The 27,545-nt window shown below is 49.3% G+C and overlaps 1 protein-coding gene across 1 annotated transcript; it reads right to left on the bottom strand.

The window, feature by feature from the left end:
- Positions 1-11,701: 11,701 nt before the first annotated feature.
- On the bottom strand, positions 11,702-27,081 carry LOC309562425 (protein SSUH2 homolog). The gene is made up of 9 exons (XM_082266639.1): positions 26,957-27,081; positions 26,257-26,317; positions 21,805-21,929; positions 20,766-20,828; positions 18,548-18,630; positions 18,129-18,218; positions 16,864-16,969; positions 12,893-13,000; positions 11,702-11,846 (listed from the first exon to the last, which is right to left on the bottom strand). Exons 1-9 carry the CDS (start codon positions 26,993-26,995, stop codon positions 11,706-11,708), a joined length of 816 nt encoding a protein of 271 aa, XP_082122765.1. The 5' UTR covers positions 26,996-27,081; the 3' UTR covers positions 11,702-11,705.
- Between the last annotated feature and the right edge of the window lie 464 nt (positions 27,082-27,545).

The following is a 27,545-nucleotide window of genomic DNA, read 5'->3' as shown; positions in this document are numbered from 1 at the left end:
CCAGTGCAGTCAGTGCCACCCAGACGCTATCCACCAGTGCCACCACCATTAAGTGTGTTGGTCGGTCACTCGAGCACTGAAGGAGGTGGAAGCATCTGACAAGTGAAGTGACACTTTAGATTTGCACACTGGAATTCATTTATGGACTTTTCGTTATAGATAGGTTTACACACTTCAACCTGACCTAACTTATTTCATAACTTATTTTATTGTGATTTATTGTCATATTTTATATGAATTGAATTTACTGTTACATTGTGGGAATAATTCTTTTCACTGCATTTAGGCTTTAGCACATTCATGTCACTTTATTTTTCATACTGTGTGGAGTGTGGGGAGGGCACTGGGGGCAACAATGATATTATATCCATTGCACAGGCACTTTATTCGCACAGCCAAGTTGTGTTTGTTAGTAATTTCTTGATGCACTTTAAGCGCTGTAGCACCATTTATTTGTTTGTTTCATATTTTCTTTTTATTGGAAAGATTTGGTATAGCAGCTTTTATTATACACAGCCTTTATTTTCGTATGCGCTGATTTACAAATGACATTATACACATTTTTTTGAGCTTTATGTAACCTGCCATCTACTGTTCTGGCAGTGGTAATTTTTATAATAGTAACGAGTAACTATGCAGCACAAAAAAAAAAAATATCGGAGTAGAAGTATCGAAATCATCGAAAAAATGTAGTGAAGTAAAAGTAGAAGTAGGAGAAAAAAATTCTACTCTAGGAAAGTACAGATACCAAATTTCCGTACTTACAGTACAGTACTTAAGTAGTCCTACTTCGTTACTATACATCTCTGCAGATGACACGGCTCCCCAAATCATCACTGACTGTGGAAAATGTTGCATTTCATTTAGAAATCAAGTTCCCAGAGTTGGAGGAAGAGTGGAGAGGCACAGAATCCAAGCTGCATGAGGTCCAGCGTGAAGTTTCCACAGTCAGTGATGATTTGGGGTGTCATCTGCTGGTGTTGGTCCAATGTGTTTTATCAGGTCCAAAGTCAGCACAGCCCTCTAGAGAAGAGGAAGAGGGTGAGTGGAGTAGTTGTGAAGAAACGATGGACAGGTGGGTAGGTAGGGATTAGAGAAGAGGGTGAGTGGCAGGGCTGGCCCTACCATGGGTCCCAGGTGGCACTTAGAGAGGGGCGGCCCCCGGCCGCCTCTTCTCTTCTTCGCCTATCGCAAAAAAAAAAAAAGAAAAAAAGGTCCGCGGCTGGGCCGACATGCACACTGCGCATGCGCAGCGGCCCGCCGCTCGGCCAAGCCCGTAAACGTTCGGCTATTTCCGGGAATAGCCGAACATGTATTAGCTTTCCCGAGCGGCGGCGCATACGCAGTGTGCATGTCAGGCCGGCCGCGGAAGTGGCGGCACAATTTTTAAATCCTAAGGCGCCCTTTAGGAATAGGAACAGGTAAGTGAGACTGCACACTACCTGCCATTATGCGGGGCTGCAGGCATACTACAGAAGATGCAGTGCTGCGGGCATGGTACATGCCCACAGCACTGCATCTCCTGTAGTATGCCCACAGCACTGCATCTCCTGTAGTATGCCCACAGCCCCGCATTCTCATGCACCATGTCCACAGCCCTGCATTCTCCTGTACCATGTCCACAGCCCTGCATTCTCATGTACCATGTCCATCTCCTGTACCATGTCCACAGCCCCACATTCTCTTGTACCATGTCCAGAGCCCCGCATTCTCTTGTACCATGTCCATCTCCTGTACCACGTCCACAGCCCTGCATTCTCATGTACCATGTCCACAGCCCTGCATTCTCATGTACCATGCCCGCAGCCCTGCGTTCTTCTGTACCATGCCCGCAGCCCTGCAGGGCACTGTGGCACTATAGACAGTAGAAAGCCTGGTGCGCTCATCTGCCCAATGTCTACTGCTCTGTCCTGCTCCTGTCACTCCGTACACACTCACACCCCTCTGACTGCTTTCATAGTCCTATAGAATGTGGGGGCCTCTTGGAGGGTGTAATTTTTTTTTTTGGGGGGGGGGTCAGCATTTCATCCTTGGACCCAGGCAGCACAATGTCTTGGGCCAGCCCTGGTGAGTGGAGTAGTTGTGAAGAAACGATGGACAGGTGGGTAGGTGGGGGATTAGAGAAGAGGAAGAGAGTGAGTGGAGTGTGACAGGAATCACTTTGGTTGGGGGGCTCGTGGAACCCAACTTACCTTTGAGAGCTCTGGAAACCCATTTCCCAGCTCCCCCAGCCCCTCTTATGTGTAAGTCATCCTATGTCTATTAGGGACACAGGGTGACCAAGAAAATGATGGACAACTACTTGGTGGAGAATGTGGTTTTGATTACTTCAAATGGGACAGTAATATTTATCCACAATATACCTCAAGAAATATTATGAAGATTTAATCCCACTTTACACTGTGAGACCTATAGCCTGTTGCCATGACGTCTGAGACTCCTAAACAATCAAAGCATTGTCTGTGTATTAAGGTGTGATGTGTTTACACTTATGATAATGTGTATTGTACTTCATGAGCTCAATGACAGCATGTCTGCTAGGTAATTAGCTCAAGTTAATCAAATCACTGTCCTCTCTTAGTTGCTAGTGGGAAAGTAGAATACTGTTTGTGTTGGTTGTTCCTTAGATATGTTAATCATATTTCAGTACACAATTTTATCTGCATATGATAATCTAATCAGGCACAACCTGGTGGGGTATATATATGCGGTGTGAGTTTGTTCAATAAATGGTCAAGATCTTATACAAGCTAAGTTCTCAGCTAATTTTGTATGGAGCGGCTACAATATCTGATATCTATGTTCAGACTGGAGGAAGCGGTATACTGACGGAAGCACACAAGCACATTGTGGGGCACGGTTCCGTTACATGGAGTAGTTTTGAAGGAACGATAGACAGGCGGGGATTAGAGAAGAGGGTGAGTGGAGTAGTTCTGAAGGAACTTTGAACAGGTTGGTAGGTGGGCTATAGAGAAGAGGAAGTGGGTGAGTGGAGTAATTGTGAAGAAACGAGGGGCAGGTGGGTAGGTGGGCATTAGAGGAGAGGGTGAGTGGAGTAGTTGTGAAAGAATGATGGACAAGTGGGTAGGTAGGCATTAGAGAAGAGGATAAGTGGAGTAGTTGTGAAGTAATGATGGACAGGTGGGTAGATGGGTAGATGGGGATTAGAGAAGAGGGTGAGTGGAGTAGTTGTGAAGGAACGATGGATAGGTGGGTAGGGGGGGCATTAGAGAAGAGGGTGAGTGGAGTAGTTGTGAAGGAATAATGGACAGGTGGGAATTAGAGAAGAGGATGAGTGGAGTGGTTGTGATGGAACAATGGAAAGGTGGGTAGATGGGCATTAGAGAAGAGGAAGAGGGTATGTGGAGTAGTTGTGAAGGAATGACGGCCAGGTGGGTAGGTGAGGATAGGAGAAGAGGAAGAGGGTGAGTGGAGGAGTTGTGAAGGAACGATCGGTAGGAGGGCATTAGAGAAGTCCAGGCAGCCTCCTCTGTAGTCCCGGGGTCCAGAAAGGATCGATGATGGTGGACTCGGCGTGAGATATCCGAACAGCAGAGATCCTCCTTCAATCTTGTTGGAAGGATTTGAATGTTTTTCTTGGGTTCTGATTGTAATTCCCGCGTTCACCGACCTTTACTAGCGGAGTCGCCATTTTTACGATTTTAGGGGCTGTTTTGGTATTTGCGGGGGATGGGAATGGGTTCAGCACTGACTTTGCTCTCCATTATTCTGAGCTGCAATCTGTTGGGGAAGATTATTGAGAACAATCGTTCCCTGGAGGGGCTGAATATAGTGACATGGACCGCTGCCAACTCTGCTCTATTCAATATGGGGGAGGGGGGGGGCACCAAGAAATAATAGAGGGCGTGGCGGTGTATTCTGGGAAATGCCACTGCCGGCCTCCACTTAAAAAAAATAAAAGCCATTTGCCTGGCTGCGTACCTTCAATAACTTGCCGCATGCTTGATTTTGGTGACCCGTTTAGTTAAGTCAGAGGGGAATAAGATTTCTTATCTGCACCCTTATTCCAGGCCCATCCCCCAAATAACTGAACCCGGGGGATCACCCCCAACCTTTCCTTTAGACTCGTTTTACTATTATTGAACCAAAAAGATGCAAATTAGCTAAAGAAGGCGAAAAACAACTGCGGTCATCCGGGTCAGGGAGGTGCGACAATTCTGCGATCTGCAGTGCCACACGCGGCGTCCATCCACTCCGATTCCAGCGATTTGGAAGTCCAGCTCTGCACAGATTCATGTTTATAGAAGGCGGCTCTGGCTGCAATACTTAACCGCCCCCCCCCCCCCCATCACTGTCGCCACAGAAATTGCTTTCCACCACTAGATGGCCTCACTTTTGAGTGACTGCTAGTAGCTTCTTACCTGCTTCTGTCCTGGATCCAATGAGATGGAACATTCTAGAACATTTGCTGACTTTCAAAAATAAAATGCTGCAACAGTAGAAGAAGACATTTCACACCCCCCCCCCCCCCCCCCCCCCCACACACACACACAGATCCCCCCACCAGAGCTGATTACACATCAAGGTGGAAGTGCAATATCTAAACAATTATAAATAGGCTTTGAAATCGCTTGTATCCATTTCAGATTTAAAAATTCAAAATTGTAGTTTACATTTTTTTTCTATATTTTTGGATCTTTTTTGTAATTTTATTTTATTTGGTTAGAAATTAGAAGATTCATCTTTGATCATCTATAGAGGAATTGATGTAACGTGTCTCCATCTTGTGGTCATTTTGCATACTGCAGATTATCAGACAATTTCAGGTTGAGAAAGAGGAAAAGTATGACAGCCAGGCGGTGAGCGATGCCGAGACAGCCAGGCGGTGAGCGATGCCGAGACAGCCAGGCCGTGAGCGATGCCGAGACAGCCAGGCCGTGAGCGATGCCGAGACAGCCAGGCCGTGAGCGATGCCGAGACAGCCAGGCCGTGAGCGATGCCGAGACAGCAGCCGCATCCTCAGTATTGGGGGCTCAGAGTATTCCTGTACCGCACAATGCTCACATGTTCCTAACCACTTCAGCCCCAGAAGATTTACCCCCCTTCATGACCAGGCCATTTTTTGCGATATGGCCCTGACATTACGCACATAGCTGGCGGGGAAGGTGATCTGATTGAGCCGGAAGTGGGAGGAGCAAGCAGCAGCGAGCAGCCGGAGGAGTGTGTGTAGAGGAGAGCGTGGAGGAGAGCCGGGTGACACGTGCGGGGGAGCCGCACTAGGTCACCAGAAGCCGGCGCGAGTGCAGGGGACAGGGGACAGAGAGACCGGAACAGAGAGCGGGACCAGGACGTGAAGGACCGGGACTGGAAGCCGCGGCCGTAGACGGCGGAGCGGCGGCTGCGGCGGTGAACGGACACCACACAGTATTGAGGAGGGAGGTTCACGGAAGCAGGGGAGGAGGAGCAGCGGCGACTGGTGAGTATCTCCCTGCAGCTGTGTGACGTGCTTTGGGGACCTGTGACTGACGGACTGACAGACCATCCTGTGACTGACTGACCATAGGGATCTGTGACTGACTGACCATAGGGATCTGTGACTGACTGACCTTGCTTGCGACCGTCAACGACTGACAAGACTGTTCTGCGACTGACAAGACTGTTCTGCGACTGACAAGACTGTTCTGCGACTGACAAGACTGTTCTGCGACTGACAAGACTGTTCTGCGACTGACAAGACTGTTCTGCGACTGACAAGACTGTTCTGCGACTGACAAGACTGTTCTGCGACCGACAAGACTGTTCTGCGACCGACAAGACTGTTCTGCGACCGACAAGACTGTTCTGCGACCGACAAGACTGTTCTGTGACCGACAAGACTGTTCTGCGACCGACAAGACTGTTCTGCGACCGACCGACGGCGCTCTTGACTGATCGACCGTGAGTATTTTAGAGACTGGTGAGTATCTTAGCGACTAGTGAGCATTTTGCGACTGGTTAGCATCTTGCGAGGGTTAGCATCTTGCGACTGGTGAGTATATTTGCAACTGGTGTGTATCGGGTGAGTATCTTGCGACTGGCGAGTATCCTTGCGACTGGTGAGTATCCTTGCGACTGGTGTGTATCCTTGCGACTGGTGAGTATCTTTGCGACTGGTGAGTATCTTGTGTCTGTTGGATCTTTGCGACTGGTGAGTATCGTTGCGGTTAGTGAGTATCGTTGCGACTGGTGAGTATCGTTGCGACTGGTGAGTATCGTTGCGTCTGTTGGATCTTTGCGACTGGTGAGTATCTTTGCGTCTGTTGGATCTTTGCGACTGGTGAGTATCTTAGCGACTGGTTAGTATATTAGCGACTGGTGAGTACCCCAGGTTTAGTACCAGGGAAGTTAGAGGTAGTGTAGGTAAGGAAGAGCAGGTCGTTAACATTATCCCCATAGAGTAGAGGGTAATAATGTCCGACAGGATTGCGGATGCCACTCAGTGCACTTCTTGCTGCATGTATGCGTTCCTTGATGAACCATTCGAGGGCGAATACTGCTGTGCAAGATGTGAGCAACTTGTTGCTCTGGTAGACCAGATCCTGGACCTACAGAACACAGTGGCAACACTGCGTGGCATCAACAACCTGGAAAGGAGCTTGGACATTGCCTATCAGGCGCTGGCAGGGGTCAGCATAGAGGAGGGAGGAACAGAGGAGACGCAAGCAGCAGAGGTACGCAGCTGGGTGACTGTTAGGAAGGGTAGAGGGAGGAGAGTCAGGGAGGCCAATCCTGAGTTGGTACACCCTAACAAATCTGTCGAGTTGCAGGTTGAGGGGGATATCAGCTCAGGGGTGGCAGAGCTGGAGCATGCACCCTCCCCCAGCTGCCAGGGGAGGGACGGCTCCAGGAAGAAGGGGGGCCGTAACTCAGGAAAGGTTAAAAAGGTTGTGGTAGTTGGGGACTCAATTATCAAGAGGACAGAGAGGGAAATCTGTAAAAAAGATCTCGTGAACCGAACAGTTTGCTGTTTACCGGGCGCCCGAGTTCGGCACATCGCAGATCTGGCAGACAGATTGTTGTGCGGGGCTGGGGATGACCCAGCGGTCATGGTGCATGTGGGCACTAATGACAAAGTTAAAGGTAGGTGGAGGATCCTTAAGAACGATTTCAGGGACTTAGGTAATAGATTGAGGAAAAGGACCTCCAAGGTGGTTTTCTCTGAAATACTGCCGGTACCTCGAGCCACACAGGAGAGGCAGAAGGAGATTAGGGAAGTTAACAAGTGGCTGAGGAATTGGTGTAGGAAGGAGGGGTTTGGGTTCCTGGAGAACTGGGCTGACTTCTCAGTCGGCTACCGGCTCTTTAGTAAGGATGGGCTGCACCTTAATGGGGGCGGTACAGCTCTTTTGAGGAGAAAGATGGCCACCAAGTTGGAGGGGCTTTTAAACTAGGAGACGGGGGGGGAGGGCTCAGAAGTAGAGTCAGTCAGGAGGGAGCAGAGGACTGAAGGCAGCTGTAGTGTCAGCAGCGACAGTAGGTCCACAGCGTCAATTGGGGGGTCTGTGCGGGAAAACCTCAGACCAAACAGAAATAAACAAAACCGCCAATCACGTTTAACTTCCGTAAAACTAAGAGGGGTATATGCTAATGCCAGGAGCCTAGCTAATAAAATGGATGAGTTGGAAATGTTAGTACATGAGGAGGACATAGACCTTGTGGGAATAACAGAGACTTGGTTCGACCCCTCACATGACTGGCTGGCCAATATCCAAGGGTATTCGGTGTACCGGAAGGACAGGGTAGGAAAAAGAGGGGGAGGGGTATGTCTCTATGTCAAGAACAATATAAAGGTGACAGAAAGGAGTGACATTACGGATGGGATGAGCATGGATTTAGAATCTGTGTGGGTTGAACTCCATAGGGAAGGAGAAAAGGGGAAAGTAATTGTGGGGGTTTGCTATAGGCCACCTAACCAAGGGGAGGAGGTAGAGCTGGAATTTTTAGCACTAATGGGTAAAGTGGCAAAATTGGGATCAGTCATCGTATTGGGGGACTTCAATTACCCCGACATTGACTGGGAAGAGGGGACTGCACACTCACAGAAGGCCCGCCTATTCACGGAAACCTTACTGGATAATTACATGTCACAGTTGGTGGATTCCCCTACTAGAGAGAACGCAATCCTGGATCTATTGATCACTAATGACCCAGACATAATCTCGGAGGTAGGAGTCCAGGACAACCTGGGCTCTAGCGATCACAGGATGATCACATTTAGTGTAAATAACAACATAACAAGACAAGTGGGGAACATAAGAACCCTAAACTTCAGAAGGGCAAACTTTCCAAAATTGTACTCAATGATGGAAAAGGTAAACTGGGACCAAACCCTGGGATCACTGACCACAGAGGAAAAATGGGAATGCTTTAGGAACATATTAGGCAAAGGCATCTTGCAGTGCATTCCTATGGGAAATAAATTTAGAAGAGACAAAGCCAAACCTGGCTGGCTAAACTGTAGAGTCATAAAACTTATTAGGGGGAAAAAATTGGCCTTCAAGAAATATAAATCGGAGGGCACTGTATCGGCTTTCGAGCAATACAAGGAGGCAAATAAGAAAAGTAAACAAGAAATCAAGATGGCTAAAATCAACTTTGAGAGACAAATAGCGGAGGATAGTAAAAAAACCCAAAGAAATTCTTTAAATATATCAACAGCAAAAAAACTAAGGCAGAGCATATTGCACACATAATTAACAATGATGGGAGGATGGTTACAGAGGACACTGAAAAAGCAACCGTGCTAAATGCTTTTTTCTCGTCAGTCTTTACACAGGAAAAGGAGGGGTACACTGACCATGACTGTATGGGGTACACTGACCATGACTGTATGGGGTACACTGACCATGACTGTATGGTTAGTAGTAATAAACAGGACTTGCCACCATGGCTAACAGAGGGGGAAATCAGGCAAAGGCTGGATAAACTTAACACAAACAAATCACCAGGCCCGGATGGCGTACATCCGAGAGTACTCAAGGAACTCAGTAAGGTTATATCGAGACCACTGTTCCTGATCTTTGCTGACAGTATTAGGACAGGAGATGTACCAGGGGATTGGAAGAAAGCTAACGTGATTCCAATATTCAAAAAGGGCCAGAGGCATATCCCGGGAAATTATAGGCCTGTCAGTTTGACATCAGTAGTATGTAAACTTCTGGAGGGGATGATAAGGGACTATATTGTAGAGTTTGCTAAGGACAACAACATCATCAGCAGTAATCAGCACGGGTTTACTAATGGGCGTTCTTGTCAAACCAATCTCTTAGCATTCTACGAGGAGGTGAGCTGTGAGCTAGATAGGGGCAGACCAGTGGATGTGGTGTACTTGGATTTCGCTAAGGCGTTTGATACAGTTCCCCACAAGCGCTTGATTTATAAAATAAGGTCTGCAGGTATCGATAGCAGGGTTTGCTCTTGGATATGGAACTGGCTAAAAAGGCGTGTCCAAAGGGTGGTAATAAACAGCGCATACTCAGACTGGTCTGAGGTGGTAAGCGGGGTCCCCCAAGGCTCAGTCCTGGGACCAACCTTGTTCAATTTATTCATAAACAACATTGAGGACGGGATCAGTAGTTCGATATCAGTTTTTGCAGATGACACAAAATTGGGCAGGGCAATAACTTCACAACATGAAGCAGATATCCTGCAGAATGACCTGGACAAAATAACAGAGTGGGCAACGACATGGCAAATGAGGTTTAACGTGGAGAAGTGTAAGGTTTTGCACTTGGGGACTAAAAACATAAAAGCACAATACACGTTAGGGGGGGAACCTTTGGGGGAATCAAAAATGGAGAAGGATCTGGGAGTATTGGTTGATGATAGATTAGGAAACAGCATGCAATGTCAAGCGGCAGCTTCCAAAGCCAACAGAATATTAGCATGCATAAAGAAAGGGATGCATTCCAGAGATAAGACTATAATCCTTCCACTTTATAAAACTCTGGTCCGACCGCATCTGGAGTATTCCGTCCAGTTCTGGTCGCCAGTCCTCAGGAGGGATGTGTTGGAGCTGGAGAGAGTCCAGAGAAGGGCAACTAAACTGATTAGGGGATTGGAGGACCTTGACTATGAAGAGCGTCTACAATCGCTCGATTTATTCTCCCTGGAGAAGAGACGTCTGAGGGGGGACATGATAGCAATTTATAAATATCTTAATGGGGATCCCAGCTTAGAAAAAAAGCTGTTCATTCGAAGGGATTGCATGAGGACTCGGGGGCATACAATGCGATTAGAGGAGAAGCGTTTTAACCTCAGGCAACGCGGGGGGTTCTTTACTGTTAGGGCAACAAGATTGTGGAATTCTCTACCACAAGAGGTGGTTTCTGCGGGTAGTATGGTGGCTTTCAAAAGACTCTTAGACTTACATCTCAAGGATCAGAACATTCAGGGGTATGGGAGATGATTACAGCCACACATGCCTACACAGGTTGAACTGGATGGACTATTGTCTTTATTCAACCTCACCTACTATGTAACTATGTAACTATGTAATTATTTTAACTGACAATTGTGCGGTCGTGCGACGCTGTACACAAATGAGGTCCATTTTTTTTCCCAAAGATGGAGTTTTTCTTTTCACCTGTGCAGTTTTTATTTTTGATTAAGAAAAGAGCGACAATTTAAAAAAAAAATATATATATTTTTTACTTTCTGCTATAAAACATCAAATAATTAAAAAAAATAAAAAAAAAAAAAAAAGTAAAAAAAAATCAAAAGGTCTTCATCAATTTCAATTTGTTTTCTGCTACAAATTTTTGGTAAAAAAAAATCCCAACAAGCGTAATTTGGTTTGCACAAAAGTTATATACAGCGTCTAGAAATGATAGTTTTATGGAATTATTATTTTAGTAGTATCAGTGACTTATAGTGGGACTGCGACATTGCGGCGGACAGATCCGACACTAACTGACACTTTTTGGGGAGCAGTGACACAAATAACAGTGATCAGTGCTAAAAATATGCACTGTCACTGTACTAATGACACTGGCAGGGAAGGGGTTAACATCAGGGGCAATCCAAGCATTAAGGGATTGTTATTTTTATAGAAAAAAAAAAAAAAAAAACTCTACATGTCACTACCCTCCCCCCCCCCTCCCCTCCCCGTTGTGGGATTAGCTGAGTGCCAGCAGCCCCCCCCCCCCCCCAATGCTTTCAATGGGGCCGATGAGCAGCAGCTAATTGCAGAAGTCGCAGCTGGAATTCTGGCGGGTAACGGTGGGCGGGGGGGGGGGGGGGGTAATCGCAGGTGTGACTCCGCCCATAATAAAGAATATAAATATTTACTGATTCTGCTCTTTAATAACCAAAACACAAATTTTCACAACATTTATATGGAAGACAAACGCAGAGAAAGAGAAATCTCCGACGAGACAAAGCGCAGAAATTGTTCTAGAAAGATCGATACTTTGTTACAAATATTCTTCAACTGTGCGAGAGAGCGAGTCATCCAATCCGATCCGAGAGATCGAGTCATCCAATCCGATCCGATCCAATCCAAGAGATCGAGTCACCCGCATCCAATCCGATCCAAGAAGATCCCGATGAGTGCTGCTGACCGGCAGCCGTGAGGAATTTCCATTCTTCTGGTCGGCTCTTGGTGAACATGAGGAGAACATTGGACGGTGCAGAAGGATTGAATGCTCTCTGCGGCCACAGCGCCCCCCTGACGTCACAGCGCCCCCCCCCCCCCCCCCCTGACGTCACATGACAACACAGCAGCACTTTTTGGGGTAGTTCTGAATGAAGACTTTGTTCTCTTTTCCGTACACAAAGTAGCTGAGTTGCTTCTCCTTCCAGCAGTACTGCACTCTGGTCAGCGGGAGGCGCTCCACCATCTGCCTCTGGAGGAGAAGAAAGCGTTTCACTGATTTACATCCAGAGAAATTATAAATCCATCGAGTCCAACCAATAAAAATAAATACAATGAAAACCTTCATCTACTGAACCCCATCCAGAGGAAAGAACATTAAACCTTCTATAGTGTGGGGGCGGGGGGGGGGTCCAATCTGCTGCATTAGGGGAACAATCCCTCCCCCATCCTTTAGGGCAGGGATCCCCAAACTGTGGCCCTTTGCTGACCTTTATCTGGCCCTTGAGGCACCATTCCTTCCCCCGACACCAGAAATGGGGAACTCATCCAACCAATGGCACGGTTTACTCCCACTGATTCCGGGGCATTTTAAACCCCTCCCCCCAGCCCCCCTAAAGTTTGAAGGGCAGTAAACTCTTTCCCAAACCCGCACACTCCCCTCCCAACCCGTCCCCCAAATCCCCCCCTTCCCAAACCCGCACACTCCCCTCCCAACCCCTCCCCCAAATCCCCCCCCTTCCCAAACCCGCACACTCCCCTCCCAACCCCTCCCCCAAATCCCCCCCCTTCCCAAACCCGCACACTCCCCTCCCAACCCCTCCCCCAAATCCCCCCCCTTCCCAAACTCGCACACTCCCCTCCCAACCCCTCCCCCAAATCCCCCCCCTTCCCAAACCCGCACACACTCACCTCCCACCAGACTTTGTTTTTTTCCCCCCAGATGGATCTTTTCTGCTGAGAATGGAAACTTTTATTCTCCCGTATAAATCAATGGCTGCAAATTGTAGAATGACGATTTATTCCACAGAAAATAAAATTAAATCTTCTAATAAATGTGGAAATTGATGGATTCATGGAACTCTGAGCACCTCCACCGCTTGTCCCCTCCCCCTCCACTGCTCGTCTCCTCCCCCCTCCCGAAACACTTACCTACCCGCCACGCTCTGCTCACGGGGGCAATAATCTGCAGACCTCACTACAATAATGTCATCAATGCCAAAATGTTCTTCCTTCCTTCTTGCAGGAATGTGCCTTTAAATCTTGGCAGTGTGTAATGCGTCCCCCCGAAATACGCACCTGTCTGAGGACGCGGCACAACGTGGAGAACTGAGTCCGGTGCTCCTCCAAAGCATTCTGGGAAACCCCAATAATAGTTGGGTCAGGAAAATCTGTAATTCCGGGAACCTGGAAGGGGAAAAAGAATCACATAGAATACAGAATAAGACGGCCTCTCCCGTATATCCATGGCGGCCTCACCAGTATATACACAGCAGCCTCTAATACAGCCTCACCAGTATATACACAGCAGCCTCTAATACAGCCTCACCAGTATATACACAGCAGCCTCTAATACAGCCTCACCAGTATATACACAGCAGCCTCTAATACAGCCTCACCAGTATATACAAGGCGGCCTCTAATACGGCCTCACCAGTATATACACAGCAGCCTCTAATACGGCCTCACCAGTATATACACAGCGGCCTCTAATACGGTCTCTCATACAGCTTCTCCAGTATATACAAGGCGACCTCTCTAGTATATAAAATGCAGCCTCTAATACAGCTTCTCCAGTATATACAATGCAGCCTCTAATATGGCCTCTCCAGTATATACAAAGGGGCCCCTAATATGGCCTCTCCAGTATATACAAGGCAGCCTCTAATATGGCCCCCCTACTATATACAAGGCAGCCTCTAATATGGCCCCCCTACTATATACAAGGCAGCATCCAATATGGCCTCCCCATTATATACAAGGCAGCCTCTAATACGGCCTCTCCAGTAGATACAAGGCAGCCCCTAATATGGCTTCTCCATTACATACAAGGCAGCATCCAATATGGCCTCCCCATTATATACAAGGCAGCATCTAATACAGCCTCTCCAGTATATGCAAGGCAGCCTCTAATACGGCCTCCTCAGCAATCTTCGCTTACATTGTACATGAATTGTCGGGCCGCTTTTTTTCCTAAATGTAACCAAAATGTCACCCAGAAGGAGAAAAATAAGATTTTTGTACTTTCCGTAAAATCCAGCCTCTTTCGTTCATTGATGGACACGGCTCTCCAGGATTCAGAACTATTGGGACGTCCCCAAGCAGTGCCAAACATGAGGGGTGAGATAACAAAAAATCCCAAGGCTAAACACAATAGCAAACCAGGTAAACAGGAGCTGAAGAACAACTGGGGCCCACCTGAACAATACACCCCCAAAAGAGGGAACCCTCAAAACCGTAGCCTGCAAAACTCTGCAGCTAATGGAAGAATCTGCAGATGCCAACACATCCACTTTATAGAAATTAGTGAAAGTTTTCACCGACCACCAGGTGGCCTCCTTGTAAACCTTCACCATGGACACCGGATGGTGGAAGGCCCAGGAGGCACTGATAGAGGGGAAGGAGGAACCGGACCCCTGATAGAAGAGTCACCATCTGTCTGATCCATCTGGAAATGGGAGCAGAAGAAGTGGACAACCCTTTTCTTGGTCCATCCGTGATCACAAACCCTGAGTCTGACCTCCGAAAAGACTCCATGGCTGCCAGATACACCCCAATCTCCAGAACCACACCCCAATCTCCAGAACCACACCCCAATCTCCACAACCACATCCTTAGGCTGTCGGGGCCGGGGACACAAGGAAGGCCACACAAGGTCTTCATTCAAATGGAAATCAGAGGCCACCTTAGGAAGGAACGACGGACATTGGCAGAGAACCCCCTTATCTCTGTGGACCACCAGATATGGGGGTACGACAGGATAATGCTGCAAGATCCGACGTCCTGCAACCAGAGGCGATATCCAGCAAAAAGCCGCCTTCCCAGACAGCGCAAGCAGAGGAATCTCCCGAATATTCTCAAAGGGGGCTTTTGGCGATAAGTATTATATAATAGAAGAGCCGCGGTTCCTTGGTTTCTTTTCCCGGTTTTGGTGTTTTTTTACATTTTACAACACGCAGCTCTTTATTGAAGTTTATTTGTTTTTTGGTTATTGATTTCTGTGGGTTTAGAACCTATTGGGCGCCTATATTTTCTTTTAGGTGGGGAAACATCCTCCTAAGACTCCATAAAAAGGTAAAAGGGGAACCCACAAGCACAGCTAGGGTACTCCCCCACCTAAGGCACCGCACCTGTATCACCACAGGGGCACCCAAAAGCAGAGCACCCCACAACCTGCAGCAGAGAAAGGGAGAGACCCCACCAGAGTAGCACCAGTCTGCACCAGAGATAGCCAGTATCCAGGTCCGGCATCCAGAGAAAAAGGAAACCCAGGAGTCGGCACCAGGGGAGGGGCCCCACAGCCATATTCACTGCCCAGAGGCTCCACTGTCATGGCCGCTGCTCCTAAACCATGCTGGACAAACCAAAAATGGCTGCTGGACTACACAAACATGGCCACCGGCCATAGAGATTCACTGGCACCAATACAATGCCACTGACCACGGCAAAAAATGGCCGCCACATGCGGCTTCCACAAGGCTTTCAGGGATCCTGGAAGGACCCCTGGAGCCCAGGCCACATCCGAAAAGGAAAGGGGGATCCAGGCACAGGACCACCATAACAGCCAGCGCCCACCCAAGCCAGTAAGACCATTCCGCCGGCAGCATGCCCACCCCCCAGGTACATAGCAGTACCCCAGCCCCATACGCCATCCATTTAGGGACCGCCAACATAAAGGTGGACGGGGGGGGGTGGCGGCGGAGATCTCAGCAGGGAACTAGGTCCTTACTCCTGACCAAGCAGAAAAAAAACACTGAGTAGTGAGTACCCATAGGAGGAGGGAGGGGGGGGTGGGGAGAAGAGAATACCTCCTGGGACTGCCCAAAGGCATAGCCTAGTCTTTCTTCTCCCCAGTGGGCAATATAACCCAATGGTTCTGAATAATGGAGAGCCGTTTCTGTCAATGAGCAAAAAAGAAAAACCTTTTTTCTGGCTAAGGAGGGTGTATGGGGCCCCGGCCTCCACTCATCAGCTCTATGGGGGGCCCCGGCCTCCACTCATCAGCTCTATGGGGGCCCCGGCCTCCACTCATCAGCTCTATGGGGGGCCCCGGCCTCCGCTCATCAGCTCTATGGGGGGGCCCCGGCCTCCACTCATCAGCTCTATGGGGGCCCCGGCCTCCACTCATCAGCTCTATGGGGGGCCCCGGCCTCCACTCATCAGCTCTATGGGGGGCCCCGGCCTCCACTCATCAGCTCTATGGGGGGCCCCGGCCTCCACTCATCAGCTCTATGGGGGGCCCCGGCCTCCACTCATCAGCTCTATGGGGGGCCCCGGCCTCCACTCATCAGCTCTATGGGGGGCCCCGGCCTCCACTCATCAGCTCTATGGGGGGCCCCGGCCTCCACTCATCAGCTCTATGGGGGGCCCCGGCCTCCACTCATCAGCTCTATGGGGGGCCCCGGCCTCCACTCATCAGCTCTATGGGGGGCCCCGGCCTCCACTCATCAGCTCTATGGGGGGCCCCGGCCTCCACTCATCAGCTCTATGGGGGGCCCCGGCCTCCACTCATCAGCTCTATGGGGGGCCCCGGCCTCCACTCATCAGCTCTATGGGGGGCCCCGGCCTCCGCTCATCAGCTCTATGGGGGGCCCCGGCCTCCGCTCATCAGCTCTATGGGGGGCCCCGGCCTCCGCTCATCAGCTCTATGGGGGGCCCCGGCCTCCGCTCATCAGCTCTATGGGGGGCCCCGGCCTCCGCTCATCAGCTCTATGGGGGGCCCCGGCCTCCGCTCATCAGCTCCATGGGGGGCCCCAGCCTCCGCTCATCAGCTCCATGGGGGGCCCCAGCCTCCGCTCATCAGCTCTATGGGGGGCCCCGGCCTCCGCTCATCAGCTCTATGGGGGGCCCCGGCCTCCACTCATCAGCTCTATGGGGGGCCCCGGCCTCCGCTCATCAGCTCCATGGGGGGCCCCAGCCTCCGCTCATCAGCTCCATGGGGGGCCCCAGCCTCCGCTCATCAGCTCTATGGGGGCCCCGGCCTCCACTCATCAGCTCTATGGGGGCCCCGGCCTCCACTCATCAGCTCTATAGGGGGCCCCTCTACTCACCTTGGACTGCTCATCCATCACCAGCTTCTCTCCCTTCACATTCCGGAAGAGATCTGAAGAAAATTCCGACTTGTGATCCGTAATGAACTCAAAGACGTTATTCTTCCTGAAATACAAAAACATCGTCACCGACCAATCACAGCGCAGGAATCCGGATCTTATGAGAGGAAAGAGAACCGGTCAGGAACTTCACAAATCTGAATGAAAAATCCCAACATTTCCCCCAATATACAGCAAGAGAAAATCTCCACCTTATGGAGTCCTTCAACCCCCCCCCCCCCAGGGACTCCTCCTAGGCTGGGATGATGTCATCAGTCTGCTGCAGGCATTTCCTCAGTCTCCCCTCACCCAGTGATCAGACTGTACATTGTAACTTTGTAGAAAGGAAGTCACAAGGGGAGAAGCAGGGGCTGATCTGTGTCAGACATTTGTGAGCATCGCCAAGAACTGCACAGGCACCAAAAAGTTACATGATCGCCATTTCTGCCCCCTCCCCCCATACACTATACATCTCCCCCTATCCTCATACAATATACACTGTACATCCCCCCCTCCCCCCATACACTATATACACTGTACATACACTCCCTCCCCCCATACACTGTACATCCCCCTCCCATACACTATATACACTGTACATACACTCCCTCCCCCCCATACACACTGTACATACACCCCGCCCCCCATACACTATATACACTGTACATCCCCTCCCCCCCATACACTATATACACTGTACATCCCCTCCCCCCCATACACTATATACACTGTACATCCCCTCCCCCCCATACACTATATACACTGTACATCCCCCCTCCCCCATACACTATATACACTGTACATCCCCCTCCCATACACTATATACACTGTACATCCCCTCCCCCCCCATACACACTGTACATACACCCCCTCCCCCATACACTATATACACTGTACATCCCCTCCCCCCCATACACTATATACACTGTGCATCCCCCCTCCCCCATACACTATATACACTGTGCATCCCCCCTCCCCCATACACTATATATACTGTACATCCCCCTCCCATACACTATATACACTGTACATACACCCCGCCCCCCATACACTATATATACTTTACATACACCCCCTCCCCCATACACTATATACACTGTACTTCCCCCCCCCCATCACATACCAATACAGAGACAGAATAGGAAATGAAACAATGAAAACGACGTGCCAATAATATATATATACATTCACAATCACTCCCCGCCCCCGAGGAGACCGCTACGTACCATGTGACTGTGAGGAGCATGTAGGTCAGGACACGCCCCTTCCCAGAGCAGCCATCACACTGCTGGTCGGAGTTCTGGCACATTCCGCAGCTGGGGATACAAAAACCCAACAATGAGAAATATACATGGAGGAGGAGGGGAGAGAAACTTCCAGAGCCCTCAGGAGCCATCACACCAAAACCTGCCCCAATCTCCCCTCCCCCACTGACTGCCCCATTCCCCCCCCCCCCCCCGACTGACTGCAATGCGTTGGACACATTTTTTTTAATCTATTTTTTACCAAAATTAATGGTTCAAAAAAAAAAAAAAAATACAAGGGGAGTCTCACTCCGACTTTCTGAAAAGAAAAATGAAAGCAGTGGTGCAGCAGTCGGAGTGAGACTCCCCAATAATGGTACTTAGCTAATTTCCTGGAGCACCTTTCTGTGCCGTTCCCAAAGCAATGCTGGCAAACCTCCATCTGCATGCGGCGCCCCCTCCCGTTGCACCACATGCACTGCGCCTGATAGGGGGGGGGATAAAAAAAATATATATATTTAAAAAAAAAAAAAAAGACAAACATAAAATAACCACCAATAAAAAATTAAGTCCAGAGACACTGGCGGGGGGGAAGAGATGGAAAAAGAAGGAGCAGAAGGAGAAGAGGACGAGAAGGAGAAGAGGGAAGATAAAGAGAAGAAGGAGAAGGGGGAAGAGAAGGAGAAGAATAAAGAAAAAGAATGAGAAGGAGGAGAAGAGAAGGAGGAAGAGGAAGAAAAGGAGAAGAGACAGACCCTGAGCCTGTACAGACTGAGCGCCCACAGACAGACAGACCCTGAGCCTGTACAGACTGAGCGCCCACAGACAGACAGACCCTGAGCCTGTACAGACTGAGCGCCCACAGACAGACAGACCCTGAGCCTGTACAGACTGAGCGCCCACAGACAGACAGACCCTGAGCCTGTACAGACTGAGCGCCCACAGACAGACAGACCCTGAGCCTGTACAGACTGAGCGCCCACAGACAGACAGACCCTGAGCCTGTACAGACTGAGCGCCCACAGACAGACAGACCCTGAGCCTGTACAGACTGAGCGCCCACAGACAGACAGACCCTGAGCCTGTACAGACTGAGCGCCCACAGACAGACCCTGAGCCTGTACAGACTGAGCGCCCACAGACAGACAGACCCTGAGCCTGTACAGACTGAGCGCCCACAGACAGACAGACTCTGAGCCTGTACAGACTGAGTGCCCACAGCCTGGAAATTGAATTAGGACAAACCTACAAGCCCAGGGAGAGAAGATTGTGCCAGCAGCAGTGGCGTAGCGTGGGTTGTCAGCACCCGGGGCAAGGCAAGTAATTTATGCCCCCTAGCACTCGAGTCTCTTCCACTAGATTAGTTAAAGAAACCCTTACCCCCTAAGCACATGTATAGTTTGTTATGAATGCAGAATGACCAGCGTGCCCCCATTCAATGCAGACAGACCAGCGTGCCCCCATTCAATGCAGAATGACCAGCGTGCCCCCTTTCAATGCAGAATGACCAGCGTGCCCCCTTTCAATGCAGAATGACCAGCGTGCCCCCATTCAATGCAGAATGACCAGCGTGCCCCCATTCAATGCAGAATGACCAGCGTGCCCCCTTTTCAATGCAGACAGACCAGCGTGCCCACTTCAATGCAGAGAGACTTACCTGCAGCGGCGGCTTCTCCTCAGTTCCCCGCGTCTCTTCGAGTCCTCCCGCCTCCTCCTCAGCCAATGGCATGCGTTCGCCTTTCGGCCAATCAGGAAGCGGGTCTCGGACCCGCTTCCTCATTGGCCAGGAGGAGGATCCGTGTGACAATAGCGAATTTTCATTCGCTATTGTCACACAATGGGTGGGCTCGGGGCACACTGCTCTGCGCCCCGGGTCCACCCTTTTTTGAAGTCTATTAGAGCCTCTGGCTCTAATCAGGTGATTAAAAAAAAAAAAACCCACACTCTGACAGCGCCAGGCTGCTGACTCACTCGCTGCTAAACTGACTGAGCAGTGAGGAGAGGCGGCATAGGCGGGGCTTGGCTTGCAAAGCCATCCCACCCTACACCAATGGACAGGTGAGGCACAGTCCAGCCCCACCCTGACCCGCCATTTTCAGCCATAGGGCGGCCGCGCTGGACATCTCCCAGCCGAAAGATGGAGGCAGCCGCAGACAGTGTGTGAACTGTGTATGTCAGACAGACAGAGTGACACTGCGGATGCGCCCCACCCCCCCCAGATGTTGCGCCCGGTGCGGTTGGCCCCCCCTGAACCCCGCACGCTACGCCACTGGCCAGCAGTGTGAACAGGGGGTCATGGAGGAAGACTTAAATTCTACAGAAGAGAAGAAGAAACTCCAAATCCTACTGGGAGAAGAAGAGGAGCCAATGGTAAAAGTAATTGCACAATATGTGACAGACTGAGAGGGACATGAAAAACCGAGGACTGCAAAATCCTTTACATGGACTCCCCATCCCCCTTCATATTACCGAATAACCCCGCCCCAAACTCAACTGTTTTGGCAATGCTAAAATGTATTTGGTCCTGCCAATAAAGCTTATAGGAATTTGAAAGAGGGAGAGAGAGACTTGGAGGAGGGAGGTGGGGAGGAGGAGGAGGAGGAATGATGGAGGACTCACTCTCCCGGTCCCGTGACATTTCAGACACATCTTCCTCCCCAGTCCGTTGCACGTTGAACACGCCTAAAAAAATAGAAATACAAGAAGAGAAGTTGGTGATTGGAGTTCATTTCCTAAAACTGAGAGATCATTAAATGAATGATTAGTACATGATGGGCGGGGCTCTACATATCATGTGATCATCATTAGTACATGATGGGCGGGGCTCTACATATGATGTGATCATCATTAGTACATGGTGGGCGGGGCTCTACATATCATGTGATCATCATTAGTACATGGTGGGCGGGGCTCTACATATTATGTGATCATTATTAGTACATGATGGGCGGGGCTCTACATATTATGTGATCATTATTAGTACATGATGGGCGGGGCTCTACATATCATGTGATCATCATTAGTACATGGTGGGCGGGGCTCTACATATTATGTGATCATTGTTAGTACATGATGGGCGGGGCTCTACATATTATGTGATTATCATTAGTACATGGTGGGCGGGGCTCTACATATTATGTGATCATTATTAGTACATGGTGGGCGGGACTCTACATATCATGTGATCATCATTAGTATATGGTGGGCGGGGCTCTACACATCATATGATCATCAAGTGATTGGGAGAATCATTAGAACAATCCCGGGTGATCCCACCATGGAGGTCGGTGTAAAGCTGTAAAGAGGCTGCAGGAGATCAGCAGCACCAACACAGAACCAGAAGAAAAAAAATAAACTGAATAAGAAGATTTATTGTGATTGCGGAGTCTGCGCCGTAGTGAAGGTCGCAGGGTTCAGTTCGGGTTTTGTCCAACCTGCAATCTATTCTGAATGAGACGCAATCCACCATCTGCTCTGAACTCAGCGATAAGAAACCAAAAACTGCCAAATATTGGCTGTACAAACACACCGAGGACTGACCACCGCAATGTCAGCTGCTGGGGGGTCCCCTTCCATTCCTGAGTCACCCCTGAGGATTCCCCCCCCCTCCATTCCAGCATCACGTGTGTGGGGTTCCCGGATTGGTCTCCCCCATTACCTGCACGGAGGAGGTGAGAGGCACCACCATCTTCTGCACTCTATCCTGGAACATCGGTGGTGCGGTCACAGGGACATCCCAGGCTTGTGGCACCGACCTGCTGACCGACGTGTCCGAGGTCTGACCTACAGGAGAAGCAGAGATTGGTGCTCATGGACCGGACACATGGAGGGTGTGACAGACCTGGCCGGGACCGGGCCTTCTGGAGAGGACTGGGGGCCTCTTACCCACTGACTATGGGCCCTGGCATTTAAGGGAACGCTGCTCATTGGAAGGTGGATGCTGGGGGGATCAGTGGAGTGGTCTTGTTTCGGATTCAAGTTCATGTCTTCCCAAAACCCACCGACTCTGGGGACTGGAGGTTCCACATTGAGGAGGGGGAGGAGATCACTGTTTGTATTGTTAGTTGTGCTAATTACCTCACCTATTGTCTGCTAGCAAACTATTGGGGGATGGGTTTACACTTGTAATAATGTGTATTGTACTTTGTGGGCTCGATGCCGGACAGTCTGACCTGAAGTTAATTACAACATTGTCCAGGCATTCCTGCAGATGGAGGAGGAGCAGACACAGGAGGAGGAGGAGCAGACGCAGGAGGAGGAGGAGCAGACGCAGGAGGAGGAGGAGCAGACGCAGGAGGAGGAGGAGCAGACGCAGGAGGAGGAGGAGCAGACGCAGGAGGAGGAGCTTGTATTCCGCTCTCCTCTCCAGTCTGTGAGGGGAGGGGCGAGTGTCACATAGAGCTGCAGCCACCACTCCCCTCATCTACAGACTGATTCTCCCAATCCAAATCAGGCTGTTTTTTTTAAACTGGACAGTTCACAACACTTCCTGGGGCCCCCCAAACAGTGGTGGAACCCCCGGGGCCCAGACGCAAGTGGGACTTCAGCAACCCTGGTAGTTCCGCCACTGTGTGTGAATTTGTTTAATAAAGGGTTACAGTTTTGCAGCTAAATAAGTCCCATCTAGTTCTTACACTGTTACTGAGGTTGAAAAAAAGACACAAATCCATCCAGCTCAACCAATAAAAAACAAAAAAGAAAACCCAACCATACAATCCCATATACACAATCCTATACCCACCCCAACCATACAATCCCATATACACAATCCTATACCCTCCCCAACCATACAATCCCATATACACAATCCTATACCCACCCCAACCATACAATCCCATATACACAATCCTATACCCTCCCCAACCATACAATCCCATATACACAATCCTATACCCCCCCCCAACCATACAATCCCCTATACACAATCCTATACCCTCCCCAACCATACAATCCCCTATACACAATCCTATACCCTCCCCAACCATACAATCCCCTATACACAATCCTATACCCTCCCCAACCATACAATCCCATATACACAATCCTATACCCACCCCAACCATACAATCCCATATACACAATCCTATACCCTCCCCAACCATACAATCCCATATACACAATCCTATACCCACCCCAACCATACAATCCCATATACACAATCCTATACCCTCCCCAACCATACAATCCCATATACACAATCCTATACCCCCCCCCAACCATACAATCCCCTATACACAATCCTATACCCTCCCCAACCATACAATCCCCTATACACAATCCTATACCCTCCCCAACCATACAATCCCCTATACACAATCCTATACCCTCCCCAACCATACAATCCCATATACACAATCCTATACCCTCCCCAACCATACAATCCCATATACACAATCCTATACCCGCCCCAACCATACAATCCCATATACACAATCCTATACCCTCCCCAACCATACAATCCCATATACACAATCCTATACCCTCCCCAACCATACAATCCCATATACACAATCCTATACCCGCCCCAACCATACAATCCCATATACACAATCCTATACCCTCCCCAACCATACAATCCCATATACACAATCCTATACCCCCCCCCAACCATACAATCCCATATACACAATCCTATACCCGCCCCAACCATACAATCCCATATACACAATCCTATACCCTCCCCAACCATACAATCCCATATATACAATCCTATACCCTCCCCAACCGTACAATCCCATATACACAATCCTATACCCTCCCCAACCGTACAATCCCATATACACAATCCTATACCCACCCCAACCATACAATCCCATATACACAATCCTATACTCTCTCCAACCATACAATCCCATATACACAATCCTATACCCTCCCCAACCATACAATCCCATATACACAATCCTATACCCTCCCCAACCATACAATCCCATATACACAATCCTATACCCTCCCCAACCATACAATCCCATATACACAATTCTATACCCTCCCCAACCATACAATCCCATATACACAATCCTATACCCTCCCCAACCATACAATCCCATACCCACCCCAACCATACAATCCCATATACACAATCCTATACCCTCCCCAACCATACAATCCCATATACACAATCCTATACCCTCCCCAACCATACAATCCCATATACACAATCCTATACCCACCCCAACCGTACAATCCCATATACACAATCCTATACCCTCCCCAACCGTACAATCCCATATACACAATCCTATACCCTCCCCAACCATACAATCCCATATACACAATCCTATACCCTCCCCAACCATACAATCCCATATACACAATCCTATACCCTCCCCAACTGTACAATCCCATATACACAATACTATACCCTCCCCAACCATACAATCCCATATACACAATCCTATACCCTCCTCAACCATACAATCCCATATACACAATCCTATACCCTCCCCAACCATACAATCCCATATACACAATCCTATACCCTCCCCAACCATACAATCCCATATACACAATCCTATACCCACCCAACCATACAATCCCATACCCACCCCAACCATACAATCCCATACCCACCCCAACCATACAATCCCATATACACAATCCTATACCCTCCCCAACCATACAATCCCATATACACAATCCTATACCCTCCCCAACCATACAATCCCCTATACACAACCCTATACCCTCCCCAACCATACAATCCCATATACGCAATCCTATACCCTCCCCAACCATACAATCCCATATACACAATCCTATACCCTCCCCAACCATAAAATCCCATATACACAATCCTATACCCACCCAACCATACAATCCCATATACACAATCCTATACCCTCCCCAACCATACAATCCCATATACACAATCCTATACCCTCCCCAACCATACAATCCCATATACACAATCCTATACCCACCCCAACCATACAATCCCATATACGCAATCCTATACCCTCCCCAACCATACAATCCCATATACACAATCCTATACCCGCAGTTGATCCAGAGGAAGGTGAAAACCCAGCAAAGTATGATCTAATTTACTACAGCAGGGAAAAAATTCCTTCCTGATCCCCTGAGAGGCAATCAGATATTCCCTGGATCAACTTTACCTATAAATATTAGCACCCATTTATAACGGGAGTCACTTTGGTTGGGGGGCAGTGGAACCCAGCTTACTTTCGAGAGATTGAGAAATCTCTTTCAGCCCCCTATGGCCTTATGTGTAATGGGCCACACACACTATAAGATTTTTTGAAGACTTTTTCCTTCAGACTTACCAAAACCAGATAATATGAGGTCAAACCTAAACACTTTACATTTGTATGCAACCCGGAAGGCCCTTCACTACATAGAAAAGGTAAATCTGAAGGAAAAAGTCTGCCCAAACCAGACTTCCACAGACTGATCGGCTAGGAGTCTGACTGTCTTGGGGAGACATTTGAATGCAAAGTAACATCACTCCAAGGGCCCCATCTATAGGGTCTGTCCCTCACTCCCAGTGACGGGGAGTACCATTATATATCTTCCCCCCAAAGGTAGACGAACCAAGTGCCAGACCTTCAATCAGTCTGTGCCTGAGTTAGTCGGGTAACAAATCCCAAAGAGTCCATCCATCATGGCAGCTTCCTTGCCAAAGTTACAAACTATTGTGTAAGTTTGTCTTGGCAGGGAGCATGGAGCTCTCATAGCCGATCAGTCTGTGGAAGTCTGGTTTGGGAAGGCCGGACTGGGCTTCTTGGGCACCCTGTGTCCCTAATAGACACATAAGAGGGGCCTAGGGGGGCTGAGAGGGGGATTCCCCAACCTCTCTAAGGTAAGTTGTGTTCCATGAGCGCCCCCAACCAAAGTGACTCCCATCACAATGTACACCTAGGAGAGAATCCAGGACTTTCTTATAGCAATCTACTGATCCGGCCAGAACCTCCTCTGGAGGGAGTCTATTCCACATTTTCACAGCTCTTACTGTGAATAAACCTTTCCCTATTTGGAGACGAAATCTGTTTTCCTCTAAACGTAAAGAGTCATATCATATCCCCCCCTATGTATTTATACATGGCTCCTCCCATTCATACAAGACTCCTCCCATTCATGCAAGACCTACCCACGTGCGGCTGCGTCACCCACTGACAGGAGCGATGTTCTGTGAAGGTTTCCAAGCGATACTGAAAGTAACAAAAAAACGGACAATTAACATCATAAAAGGTGACGCCGCACTCCGACGCTCTTCACAGCAAAACTTTAATCAGAGAAACGAGAACAATTCTCAGAAATTCCAAAAAGGTAAAAATGAAATAAATTTAGATTCGAATAACGAAACATTTCTCAGAACTTTGATTCAGAACGAAGCGAACCGCACATGTCTGGTCAGAACACAAAAGCTCAGCGGGGGAGGGGTCGGAACACAAAAGCTCAGCGGGGGAGGGGTCGGAACACAAAAGCTCAGCGGGGGAGGGGTCGGAACACAAAAGCTCAGCGGGGAGATCGCTGACATCGCATAGTTAGTATAGCGGCTCCTCCCACACTAGTATAGCGGCTCCTCCCACACTAGTATAGCGGCTCCTCCCACACTCCTCCCATGCGCGCCCCACTTACATGAAAGTATCAGAAAGGGATTTCCAATGATACAGAGCCGTCATCTCATCTGCCGGAGATTTTCCAAGGATATTTCCGGCCCAATAGAAACTTTCCGCTTCAATAATGGAGGAGAATCTCTCATGCGATTCGCAGAGATTTGAGTTTTGGGTGAAGATTTTCCTCCCTGGCAGAGAAATAGCTGACAAGAGACGGCAGGCGATACGCACCCGGTAGGTCTGGAAGGGTCTCAGCTCCTGGATTGTCATCTCCTTCGCCGGAGCCGTACTGTAACAACATTTCCTTCTTCCGAAATCCAGGAACGCTTCTTTAGCTGCAGCTTCTGTGAGATCGGCCAATCTGCAGCAGATAACGCAATGGGGTCACCAGCTGAACACAAATTTATTTGCACAGTTTGTGTCAATGGAGGGGGAAAACATGAACAGGAAGTAGACAAAGGGCCACGGGGGACATGAATGGGGCCACCACCCCTCTGATAGGCCAGTTATTGGCTTCTTTGGTGAATCGCTAAACTCTGAAACTTTAGGATGCCGACCCGGAAATGTGTGAAAGGAAAGCCTGGGGTCCTTCGCTGCACCATTGCTGGGTCAGAGACTCAGATTGGAATGACAGCCAGGCCATTGGCATTGCAGGTGAGGTCAGAATGAACCGGCTGCATGGAATCAGAGCCCATCCCCCTCAGAGCACAATACCTCCATCCAATCAGACTTCCTCCTCTCTCAGGTCAATGACCCCACATACTGAACCCCAACAAGCAGCCCAGCAAAGGTGGGGGGGGGGAGGGGGAGGGGGCTGCCG

The sequence above is a fragment of the Pelophylax lessonae genome, assembly GCF_965119305.1.
Source record: "Pelophylax lessonae genome assembly, chromosome: 8".
NCBI lineage: Eukaryota > Metazoa > Chordata > Amphibia > Anura > Ranidae > Pelophylax > Pelophylax lessonae.
The sequence above is the reverse complement of the archived record's forward strand: the minus strand, read 5'-3'. Positions and strand labels throughout refer to the sequence as shown.